This window comes from Lepisosteus oculatus, chromosome 4, assembly GCF_040954835.1.
Source record: "Lepisosteus oculatus isolate fLepOcu1 chromosome 4, fLepOcu1.hap2, whole genome shotgun sequence".
NCBI classification, from domain to species: Eukaryota; Metazoa; Chordata; class Actinopteri; order Semionotiformes; family Lepisosteidae; genus Lepisosteus; species Lepisosteus oculatus.
This window is the reverse complement of record NC_090699.1, coordinates 28,262,358-28,275,783: the sequence shown is the minus strand read 5'-3', so window position 1 is coordinate 28,275,783 and position 13,426 is coordinate 28,262,358. Positions and strand designations below refer to the sequence as shown.

General features: G+C 36.4%; 1 protein-coding gene across 3 annotated transcripts in view; it reads right to left on the bottom strand.

Annotated features, from left to right (window-relative positions):
• Positions 1–13,426, bottom strand: part of LOC102693145 (glutamate receptor ionotropic, delta-1) — a 354,553-nt gene that overhangs the window by 44,249 nt on the left and 296,878 nt on the right. For all 3 annotated transcript variants that reach the window (XM_015347054.2, XM_006630422.3, XM_069189014.1), the window contains one exon: positions 12,017–12,136. In XM_015347054.2, the coding sequence (XP_015202540.1) occupies positions 12,017–12,136 (120 nt within the window). The remainder of the gene's footprint in view (positions 1–12,016; positions 12,137–13,426) is intronic.

Below are 13,426 nucleotides of genomic sequence, written 5' to 3'. Positions count from 1 at the left end.
AAATGCTTGGACCATTTTGATTACAGAAGGTCTAAGGAAGGTCTTCTAAGAGGAAAGTGAATCTTAGTTTGTCAGACTGGAGTTAAAAAAATGTATTTCATATACACACACATTTTGTCTTGAATCCCCAACTGCACATCATATTATTACATTCATGTGAATACCCAGTACTGCATCTTGCTTTTTCCCAGGTAAAACGTTATAGAAGATGACCCCACATGCCTATTAAAACAATAGGAAAGTCATTTTACTGTAGACTCTGTAAGCAAAAAAAAATCATGGAAAGCAACAGTTTTTTTCAGCACCATAAACAGATTATTTAGCTATCATTATGAATATCACTAAATAGAAAGAATAATAGAAAGAAAAGCACTATAACTTTAAAATTAAGTTATTTGGTCAAATTCTATTAGTAACAAAATGAGCCAACAAGTGCAGTATGAAGAGATAACTGCTTAGTACTCTGGTTTTAACTCTATTGGCTGAGAAAATGGTAGGGCTGGTTGGAGATCTGCAAAAACTGTAGAAAACAAATTCACTCAAACATTTATATCGGGTTTAGGACTAATCTATTATTTGCATGATTGAATGAAGGAAACTACAAAAAAAGAAGTGCACTGTGTTTCATCAAGATTCCTTTTGTGAAATTAAATTGGCAAACCTTTCTCCTTAAGACTGAACTTTTAAAATACACTGAATAAATATATGTACAATCTGCCCCTTAAAATTGCCTTTAGTTTCCTCTGCAGTTTAATTTTCACTGCCAACACTGGCACACCAACAGGAAGGTCATAGCCCATGAACAAGCAGGCCCTCTTTAATTGTACGTCACTGATGTGATTTTTACTACAGATGAGAAGCCACATATTTTGGAACTGGTTGAATTATAAAGCATAAGGTGTCACTTCTTTCCCTTTCTAAAAATGTCATTCCTTTCAGTCCGGTGCACTGCACGGGTACTGCTGTGTACAGATCTCTGCTACTAAATGCCAGCAGTTGCCATCACTTTACACTTGTTATTTTCTCTGTGAGCAAATGTCCTTTAAACTGATGAGCTGAAGGTACAGCAGCCTGAACATGCAAAATGCATGTTCTTTAGAAATGTCAGTTTCTCTTAGAATTTGTGAAATGGTCATACCAATTTAGTTTAAACAGACAGATAAATATTGTGTTTTGAGCTGTACTTTTACATAGGGTGGTACTGTATTTGTTACTGACACCTGCTGCAGCCACACTGATAACTACAGTATGTTAACAATAACTAGAGTTCCAAAAGAGACAATGGTCTAAAAAGAAAATGTAGCCTCATTAATGTCACCTGTCATTGATTATGAAAATTGCCTTTTTTGAAAACACCCACATGTACTCTTAAAATCAGTACCTAGATGAAAAATACTGCACGAAAGTGGCTGATTTTAGGATTTAAACTTCCATCAGCAGGAGAAAAGTATCTAGGCTAAAAAGTGGAGTACCAATGCATTTTAGAAAATGACATCAAAAGTGTCATTATTATATAATCTTCATATGCACCTCATTATATAAAGGTGCTTGTGCATCACTTTGTTCTTAAATAATACTTTCATGATTACATAGCCTTAAAGCATTTTAATGTTAACCGAATCCTTGAAATCTCCATATCAATTGTACTTTTAAAGGGAGCCGAAACACTACAAATAATTAAAGAAAACAGATTTTAATGTTTATACTCTGTTGGAAAACAAATCATCTCTGCATTTAATGAAGTTGTTTTATAAGTATGATAGCTGTGTTAGCAGGTACTTCATCTATTTTCTAACCACTTTATCCAATACAGAGTCACAGGGGAGCCTAATCTGGCAAGCAATGGGCTCTAGGTGGCATACAACCTGGATGGGTCACTTGTCCAGCACAGTGCACACATACTGTAGACTATGCATGTTCATGATTTACTTACAGCCATGATCTCATCTCTCTACAAGATCCTTTTCCACATACTGTACCATGTGCATTGTTGTCCTCACAACTAGTTACACTTCTTTTTCTTCACTGTAAATAAAAATCCCTATTTTTCACTTTATAGCTGTGTGTGTGTATCTTTTTCCCCTGGGTTACACTTACTGAAAAGCATTACATTACCACACAACACAAAGCAGTGTCACATTTGGTGCAGCATGTGGCCAGCTCCATCTCCCTGTTTGGACTTTCAGGACATACAGTAGCAGTTTTTTTTTCCTCTCCACATACAGTATTTGTATCACTATAGCTACTCTCTCTATGAACACCTGCCTCCATCTATGTTGGCTACCCTGATCTTTGCCCCATGTGTTACAGTATATATTAAAGAAGTACCTGCTCTTTTTCCCCAGCAGAAAATAAACATCTCTCTTAGGAAGCCTTCACTTCTTCATTTTATGCTGTCACCTAACCCACTGCTGTGAGTGGACTGGTCAGGTGACAGAAGGGGATAGGTCATCCCTATTATCTTCATTTACAAGATCCTTCAACATGCCTCCTTGTATTCCTCTGTTATTGTTATACTGGTTTAATAGGATGCTCATTATCGCAGAAATTCTATCCTTTAGGAGACCTCTTAACTTCATCTAAAAGTCTCTGAATTTCTGCTGGGAGAGGAAGATGCACTAGCTTCTGGGAATTGAGGAACAGCTGGTTACTGCTCATGTCAGCCTTGCAGAACACAGGAAGGGAGGAGAACTAATAATAAATTTACAACCAACGGTGTCAATGAGTACTCATTAGACACTAAATGTAATATATAACAAATGTCCAGATAAGATTTTGAGTCATATTTGCCATTCAGTTTATGGGAGATCCCAGAGAGATATACTGTATCACACTTTATTCCCTGGAGTACAGAATATTCACTAAAAATAATGCAAAGTTCCATCCTATGTTCCATCGTAATTAGAATTTTGTAAAAGACAGTGTCAACAAAAAATAAAGCAAAAATAAATAAATACTGTGCATTAATTGCATGAGATTTTAGCCATATGAACTTACAATATGGTGTAAGAAACTTGGTAGCAATTATTGCCATACAGTAGATGTTTTTGGGTAAATATCTACAGTACCAATTTTGCAGGGCTTTGTTAAATTTTTGCATATTTGTCTTGACAGAAGATGCTCTTGAGCTGTCTTGGGTTTCCTGGTGATTCTTTATAGATAAGAGTTTTCAAGCCTTTCCACAGATTCTTTATATCCAAGTCAAGGCTTTGACAGCCACTCAATGAGATTCACTTTCTTTTTCTTATATCACTTCAGTGTAGATCTGGCCTTGCTCATTATGTGTATTTTGACCAAGTTTTACATCTGAATCAGGTTTTTGTCTATGATTTGCCAGTGCTTTGTACAACGTACATTACCATTAGTCTTGACAAGTTTCCCAGTCTCTGAGGATGAGAAGCAGACCCACTGTATAACTTAATGCTGTCATATCGTCACCATGCCTCCATGGTTGACTGTAGGAATCTTGCTGATGGACTTTCACACTATGTTGCATCAGATAATCAGATAATGCTTTGTATATACTGTGCAGTAGAACAACAATTTCCAATTTTGTCTGATTTTAAAATCTTTTCCCACCTGTATCTAATATTACTTAACTGCTCTGTTGCAAATCCCATGCAGGTTTTATTGACCTTTGGAAATTCTCTCCCATCTCAGTTACTGATCTCTGTAACTCTTTCAAGGTTGCTGTTGGCCTCACTGTGGCATCCCCAACCAGTTTTCTCCTTTCCATTTGTTTGTTTGGAAGAGAAGGCCAGATCTAGGCATTGGCGGAATGGTGTAATACACACTCATAATGATTCACTTGACACAGCTCAAAGGGACATTCAGTATTTTAGATTTTTCTCTTTTTATCCTGATTTGTGCTTTTCTATAGCTGTATCCCTGAGTCTTGAAAGCTCCCTGGTCTGAATCCTTGCTTAAAATTCAGTACTTGAATGAGGGACCTTAAACAGATTTATGTGAAGTTATGTAAAGCACTATTATTGTATGTAGATGGGGGCTGCTCAAATAACTGTGTGGCTCATTAAGGATGACAACCATACTACGTATTTTTCATTTTTGTTTTTTGCTTTGAATCTCTGAGTAGGTTGTGTATATAACAAATATTAATGTTATTTAAAAGTGTTATAACTGGAATCTTTACAATAACAAAATATAAAAATCGTGCAAGGGTCTGAATAATTTTGCAAAGCTCTCTATTTAACATGAAACTAAGAGCATGGACACAAAAACACAATAGTGTCAGACAATGTGTATTGATGTATCTCTAGCTGACCATACAGTATACAGTATAGGAAATATGGGACAATTTATATGAGTTCTGCTATATTTAGCATTACCACTTTATCTATCTTTGAAGCCTTAACTCTTAAGATCTCTCCAGCTAAATAAGGCTGGGTTACATCAGTGCTGGTAGTGACCAAAGACCAAAGATCAGGTTGATGCTTTAAATGGTGTTTGCAAAACAATTTGTGCTAATCCTCCCTCTGGACAGAACTTCCTAAGCAATGCTGTAGTAGGACGCTGCATTGCACTGAAGAAGCTGCCTTATGATATGTTCAACTGAAGTCTTGATCATTCGAGATCCCATGACATTTGTTGAAAGCATAGGGAGTTCACCCCAGCATCCTGGCTAAATTCTACTCCTGGTTTGAATAATATAGCTATTTTAATGTTTACATTTCAGCAATTTCTCCTTTCTAAACTAGACTATTTTGTGATGGGGCTAGTGGTGTATAATACCAATTATGGGATAAAATTTTAGATGAAAAATGCTATAAAAATCAATCATTGGTATCATTATATTTAAGAATGAAAATTAAATGTGTCAGGAAGCCACAGAAGAATTATCTTAGAAAATATATATGTTGCAAATAGTCCATATGCCAGAAAACAAGCAAATATAGATCTGCTGCCGTCCCCACCTATTAAAAAAGGGAGACAGTTAATTGTCTTTCTCATCAGAGAAAGTTAACTTTACTCTGAAGTACACAAGTAACCTGAAAAGCTTTTTCCCTATCTTTTACTACAATAAACTTGTATGTGAAATGTATCCTGATTGGTAAAACAGTCACCAATTGATAAAAAAGCCTATCTACCAACCAATCAATTAATTTACTCTCCATTAGAGCAACAGAATACCTGGTGCTTTAAGTGAGACTGTGCAGAATCAGATTCTCCAACTTGTGACAGCACTACTCATTAATTGTTTTTTTAAAGATAAATTAAGATAAAGAATGCGAGACTGCCTGCAGATAACTGTTTCACCTGTGTCTTGAATTACAAATAACTGTTACGGATTCGGCTAGTGTATTGTATCAATATTGTCTTTTTTAAACACAATCATTTTTTTTTATTCTTGGCGCTAATAGGCTTCTTTTCTTTGTATCATGATTAAATAAAATGCAAAATCATATAGCAAAATACAATTTATCATCAACATACCAAGACCAACCACTACATACAATATTGTATGTCAGCTCTCAAAACCTCAATAGTGTATTCTGTAATTTTCAACTTACTATTCTTTACCTGGAGTTCTGCTCTTACTTTCCAGCTGAAAGTATGCTTTAATATGAACCGTTATGAATAATTGCCGATCTGTAATGTTATGTGTGCAAATGGTTGTTATGAATGTGTTTATACCATGTTGTACAATATTTATGTAGAAGTTGTGACAGTGTTTTTTAGCCTCATTGAAGTTATGTTTTACCAGGAATTGTGAATTCTGAATGAATTCTGACCATTGATGAAGCCTTCATTTAAAGGACAAAACAGATGTAGCTCTTTTGGCTTTGTGTCAGGTCAAGACTACTGAGATCAGCAATCTTGTGCATTAATTATCTGAACGATGTGGCTGCATTTCTGTAATGAGCCAAACGAAAATATCCACATGACCCTTACCTGTCATGGACGCCCAAATTTACCACACTGTCAGATGGAGGGAAATTGTTCTGTACCTCACTTTCTCATTAAAAGTTAACTTAGCAGCAAAGAAACATGTGATACCGTACATGTTTTGTTCCTCATATACATCTTGTTTTGTTGGCATAGGAATTTCCCCTAGTTTAATCCAAGGTATTTGTGTGCTTCATTCGACATTATGCCAAAACAAGCTAATTGCACCAGCTAGAATTGCTGTCTGAATTTTCACAGGAGCGAATTGTCCTGCAAAGATGGACAACGTAGTACAGCATCCAAGTACAGGTACTTGCCACCATTCTATTAAAAACAATAGTATTAAAATAGAGATTATCCTAATTTTCTAGAACAAATGGCTTCACTTAATTCTATAGATGGAAGATAAATGAGGACAATTAGCAGTCAACTAATTAACCCTTCTTTGTCTAAGGTTACCCTTGATCCAATTTAAAAAGGTTAATATAGAAAATATTAGTTTGACAATTAACCCTGGTGCTCTTTCTCCAATTACCTCTTGTGACTAGGTCAATTATGGTGTGGATAATTAATTATTTGGCCTTATTTTAGTATAATTTCATTGGTATTTAAGTTTTCATGCCACCAGAAAACTGTAGGGAATTAACAGTAGACTTATAAATACACTGATGTGTTTGATTATGGAACTAATTCTTAAAATATATTTATACTGTATATCTTGTATTAACAAAGAATGGATACGATAGGAGGAAAGACATAGATCTCAAATCTGAAGAAACAACTGGAAATAATGAACTTGCATTTCAGTCTTCTTTAGTTTTCATCCTCACCTCTTTAAGTAACCTTAAAAGACACATCTATCAGGCCTAAAGAACAGAACCAATGGGCCAGATAAAAATGAGAGAGAGGAGATAAAGGAAAGGAGAGAGTTGTACTGAGTTAGAGGCCAATGGCATGTCAGTACACAGGTACAAAGAGGCCCACTGCTTTCTGATCTCACACTTTCAAATAAGCATGTGAGGAGTGTGGCATAATACATATTATTTTATTATGTCATGTAAATATTTGACTCCATCCCAGACAGAATGTAGTACAGGTATTAAAAGGTTAAATATATTACTAGGTACTACTGTAGGTAATCATAGTCAAAGCAAGTGTACTAACAAAGTATAAAAATAATTGTTAGTACTTAATTATTGTCATTTACACTCCTTTATTCACATTAAAGAAAGCCAGAACTCTAGCAACCAGGGATTTAAAAAGCAAAAATAGCAGCCTCTGGCATGAAAAATATTGTGATAGAACAGATATACTTTTTCTGTTGTTTTAACAGCATTTTGATCACAATGTGCTTATGCATTTACTTGTACAAAAATAAGAGAACATATTATTAAACCTGATGAGAAAGTCAGGGCAGACATTATGACTTTGACCAATTTCACAACTCTCAAAATTAAAACACATTAACCTCCAAATATACACCAAGCCTCACATTCTGCCTTTAGGCCACAATGTGATATTCACAACCTGTGCATTACAGAACAGCATGAAAGAAGTGGGAAAAAATGCATATTGAGTTTCTCAGAAAACTCCACAAAAACAGTAGGAAATGACCTCTTGCCACAGCCTTCTTCTCATTCACTTCTAAGCCTTAAGATCTATTCAGGCAAGCTGACTTGTTTAAAATAGTAACACTATAAGGCTTTCTGTTCCTTTTCAATTCCCCTAGGTGTATCATCCATGGAAATTTATTCAGGATGAGGAGATAATAGTATTAAAAAATACCACCCAAAACAGCATCCCTTAAAAGCCTGATGATGAGGGTCACCAAGCAATCTGAATGTGGAATCCAGGCTATCAAACTAAGTTGACTGTATAAATTAAATGTATTGCATTTTTAATACTTTTAAATATTGTGTAAAAAATAAACTGTGGAAGTGTCTCATCATTCAAACACATTTGCTTTTGCAATCCAAATGCATTGGCATCTTGAGATGTACAGTGCTTTTGCAGCCTTCACACTAATTGCAGTCTGGTAGAGCTGTGCTTTTGCAAAGACCTAGCAATGCATTACAATGATTCTGCATTACAGCCTGCTTTGTACAGTATGTTTGTAATAGCTATTTCTGATGCCCTGTTACAACTGTCACTGAGACGTAAATACCAAAAAGCAGTAATGAGTATTTTGGTACTTGTACTGATATCCTGAGTTCTTATGTCCACATGTGTGCATTTATTCTGAATTATTGATATTTGATTTAAAAACTATTTAGTTGAACATTTTGTTTGTGACAAGGAGCATTCAGAAAAAAAAAACATTTGAGAAATTTCATAAACATAGTGTTACTGCACTCCCTGATTTTAATACGCCTATAAATTGATATACAGTCATAAAGGTTGATGGCTAATGCTGCATTATAAAAAAAGCTAGCTATCCAATGATGATGCAACGAAGACCAGAATCCTTACACACAATTAAAATGCCATTAATCAATTATCAGTGACAAAAAGCCATTCTACTCTCTCTAATCAAGATATCCCCTAGCTGCAGATTGTTCTCCTTTTATACACACTGAATGGATCTGAAGCTCATCTACTGGTGTTGTGAATATATCTACTATTAGTGTAGGTTTGGCCTGTTTAAATTCTTTCATGAATACATTGTGTTTTTATTGCTTTAGATATCAATTGTTTTTACTATTACTACACTTTGTAAAGCATACATCTTTGAAAGGTACTTGATAAAGTTTGAATTGGCTTAAATTATGGGACTGTAAAAGTGTTAATAAAAATGACATACTGTAGAAGACTATGCACTGAAAAGTTAAATATAGATTTAAATTTAAAAAAGAAACAAACTGTGGATGTGCTGCTTTTAAAGAGCTTCTTTGCAGTCTCAGATACTTAGAATGTCTTCGCTGCAGAAGTTTTGATCTTTCAAACAAACATTTAGATAATATGATCTGGCTTTCAGGGAGATACACAAGTACAAAGTCTCCTGCTCTATTAATAGCTATGGTCTGTACAACATCATATTTGCAATCCTCTGTATTACAAGGTACATCCAGCTCTTAGGTATCTTTTAAAGATTAGCATCACATAGCCCCTGTAATGGTGGCTTTACTATTTGCTTTGACAATTTCAGCTGCCACTACTGCACATCTCAATAACAATAAGCATACCAAATCTCCACTGAGGCTTTTTCTGCAACTGCTGTATAAAGGAAGAAAAAAGGATGGATTGAACATACAAAATTTTTAGCTTCTTTTTATTTCATGAATACAAATTGCTACTATATCTTTATCTTGTACTTCCATTTTCTAACATTCCTATACAAATGTACTGTACAGTATGTCACTCTACTGACCAAATAGATATGTTACAAAGCCCTCTAACAGCCACTTAGAAAAAAAGTGATAAGCAACATAAGCTAAAGTCAGGGATGAGTCTAAGCTTAAAAACTAGCAACACTAAGGTTTTCTGTAACAGAAAATAAACACATGTCTTAGTCTGTTCTACAAAGACACTATAATCATAGTTGTGTAGACATGAAGCTAAAGAAAATAAGATACAGTACTATACAGCTAAGGACATTATGGACAACATTTTATTACAGACATTAAAGGCAGGGAAGACATTTGTTTTGTTTTTAAAGTTTAGCAAATTAGTCAGTCAGCTGAATGGAAGCATGATGCACCAGACTCAATACCAGCTAGTGAATGTCAAGTTAAAACTGAACCAAAACAAATAGCAGAAATTGAGAAATGCACTGTATAAATGTGGACATCATCTTCCACTGGTGATAATTACCTTCAAAGATATTGAAATGTATGAACTAACAATGATGAATGCAATGTTTCTATATTACGCAAGATTTCTTTTTCAAGTGTGTGCTTGCAAAGTGGAGAGTATTGAATAACTAAAAAGCCCAGAAAATGCAAAATACACTCTCTTTGGAACTAAACTCAATAGAATTAAATCCGTCTAGTTATTCCTTAGCAGTGATGCACAGAAAAGCTAAAACAGGCAATCACAGAAGAGAATAGGATGAATGGCTAGAGAATGGTTGAGAAGAGTGCTATGGAAGAATTGAGAAAGGTCAAATAAATAAGACACCAATCATGCTAGATGCACTATAATTATACATATATCTTTTTCATAAGCTGTTCAGTTTATGGTACATAATTCCAGTGTTTCCAGTTCAGGAAAAAAAAAAACGATTGTAAGATCATGGGGTCAGTCTTAACCATCCCAAAGAGACCATTAAAAAATTAATATAGCCAGAATCTGTGGATGATAGTGTTCAGTCATGAAACAACAGGGCAGAGAGGTATTAACACAATTCCTTATTGTGTAAGACCATGCCCATAGGGGGTTGCAATAAAAGCCCTGCTTGGTTCCTAATAGTACACGTCTTTGCTTCTGTGATTGTGCAATGTATTGTGTACAATTTTACAATTGTGTACAATAATGTTTAAAAAAATCCCAAGGTACTGAAACAAAACACCTATAGTGTTTGCTAAATAGTAATGAAAGCAGAACTGTTAATGCCAAACAAAAACCAACAAAATAAAGCAGTGAACTCTAAAACTGAGGAACCCTTTAAAGTAAAAGCTATACCATTAGCTAAGCGCCTACGAATTTCATGCTGGGAGGCTTGTCTTTCAATTTTCATAATCAAGGCCTATAGAAAAATATTTGAATAGAATTTCCTAGCTCTGTTCTCCCTGAAAGAAGTCACCCCTTTCTGAAGCTGTCTCCTCTGAGGGGCCCTGGGTTCAGGAGAAGAAGGATTCACTGCCTGCAGGATTTCACTTCTCCAAGGAGATATGGCAGTGGCTCAGCACTGTGTATTCTGAGGCAGAAGCTGCTTACTGTGTTCTGTATTGCTAATAAAGGAGTGCATAAAAACAGCAGTGACCCTTATAGGGAGTGCATGCTTCTGCATTTACTGTATCTAGATTTTTCATTCCTGTTTTAAAAATAAGAAAAACACCTATTAAAGAACAATTCTGTACAATCTGTACAAAACCATGAAGATAAACATTTTTCTCTAAGATTACAAAGCCTTCCCTTCATGACAAATGTTCCAATGCCAGAGGTTTTTTTTTCATTTTACTTATCACATTCACATGGACAACAAATTTATGTCCAAAATTCGGCAGCCGAATACTGACCAGGTCTAGTGCAAGTGATTACATTACTCCCACCCTGGAGTCCTTGCACTGGCTTCCCATCAGGTTTTGTGTTGACTTCAAAATCCTCATGCTCACCTATAAGTGTCACGATCACTACTCCTCCTCTTAAGGGCACTCCAGCCCTTCTTATATCTGCCCCATTAACTGCACCTGTTTCTGATTTCCGTTCCTCCTTAAAAGCCAGAAGCAGACGTCACCCGAGGTTCCTCATTGAATCCCATTTCATGAGAACCCGGGGTCCTGCTGCGTCTGGCTCCGTTATGGTTTTAACCCTTCGTTCCTGACTCCCCCCGCTGGTCCCGACCCGGCTCCTGCTTTTTAATTGCTTCGGATGGATCGTCTGGCATTGGACTGCTCTTCTGTTTTGGCTTCCCCGTTTTGGATTTCATCTTTGATTGTTCGCCCCGGACTCACTTCCCCCAGACACCTTGGACACGCCCCCCTGTCTCCATACCCTTCTCCTGCATGATTTTCTCCATACTGTGTCCTCACCAACCAGATTGTGTCATCTGCATAGGGCCCGGAAAAAACTGCTCATGACAATAAGGCTCTGCATGGCTGGGCACCTCAGTAAGTGTCTGAGCTAGTATTGTCTATTCCCCACCTTGAAAGCTTTGCTCTTCTAATTCTGGCCTTCTATCTGTCCACCAAGCCCTCTATGGGTGACAAAGACTTCTCCTGTTATGCCCCAAAGCTCTGGAAATCTATCCCTAAGGATATCAGAGAGTCACTGTCTCTAAATTCCTTCAAGTCTAGAGTCAAAACCTTCTTCTTTAGAAGGGATTTTACTTAACTGGTCCTGTTCTTTACCCCTCTGCTCCTATTGTATTCTGTACATCCATCTACTGTTTCCTCTGATTGTGTATTCTCATTTCTCATCTCCCAGGCAGCCCCAGATGTAAACCATTTCTTACCCTTTGCACAGCTTTGCCAAAGGTCTCACTATAGCTGGTACCCAGGATCTCAAACTGCACATGAGCGTTGGCACCATCATCCCGAAAATCCATTATTCCTGTCAGTCCGGTGATTCGGCCCTACAGGATTCAGACCAAAGGCAAGATTAAAGGAGAGAAGAGCAGTGAAGAAGCTCGCTACTACATTCAAGATCAAGGCAGAAGACCACAGTAATGTGACAAAAACCTGGGAAACCAAAGAAGGCAAACAGTGCAAAACACAAAGCATAAAACGTCTTACAACAATAGCAACAGAAGGCATCTTGTGGAAAACCAGTGTCTGTATAATTGATTGTTGATAGTGATGTATAAATGATTGTTGATAGTTTTCATTTCATTTATGTTGCATGAGCTATGCAACCTGAGGAGGTCTTTCAGATTGATGGTGGCATTTGTTTGTGATGAATCTGTGGTGTAAAGCTGTTTCATCACATGGATATTACAGCTGCATAAATGTCAGAAGTGCTGTGATCACAGAGGAGGTAAAATGAGACACAGAAAGCCCTTGCTTCAGGTCAAAATGAAATCATACAGCTTTTACAGTTTGGGATGTATTTTTTAGCGACCAGTTATTTGCAACATCTTGGCTCACAGGGATGTCTGTAAGACCTGCCCAAACAATCACTTCAGGACATTCTATTAAAGGGCTTAATTCACTTCAGGCTAAACTTTTTACCTACTTACCTGTGAAATATATATCTAAAATCCAGAGGCTAAATGATTTAATATCTCTTTAGAGCAGATAAAGTCCCTGAAGAATTTAGAGCCAATCATTCTGCAGTGACAATGCGAAGGGTTGAGCTTTGAAGTGCCCAAGTGACAGTCTACTGTGTTCCACCAGCCAGCTCTACTGATGGAGTCCCCGTGGGACATACTGTAGCTGTCCATGGTTCATGGTGCATGTTTAAAAGTGCATGAAATTGAGCAGGAATCACTGGAAATGGTCTTTCTTTACCCCAAAGCTGATAGTTTCCTAGAATGTGAAACGGACTGCAGTACCAGCAAGGTATCCTGAGAGAGACCATGTGAATAACCTCACATTTATTTCTGTGAGTCTTTACGTATTTAAGGAAGCACTTATTTGACTATTATTCTTCAGCTTGAAAACAAGACACCACAATTCTTTTTTTTCTTGTTGTTCATATTGATCCAAGTTTTGATAATAAAAGAATGTTTGAAATTTGTAATGACCATATTTCTTAACTGAAAATATAAACATGCAGTGGATACCTAAACAAAATAAACAAAAAAAAAGCATAAAATACTTCTTGCCGTGGGCATTACAAAAAAAGACCTCAATAACATAAACAAAAATGCCCTTTCTCGGTGAGGTCATGACTGTGAAACACCACTGAGTTATGGCAGGCCAAC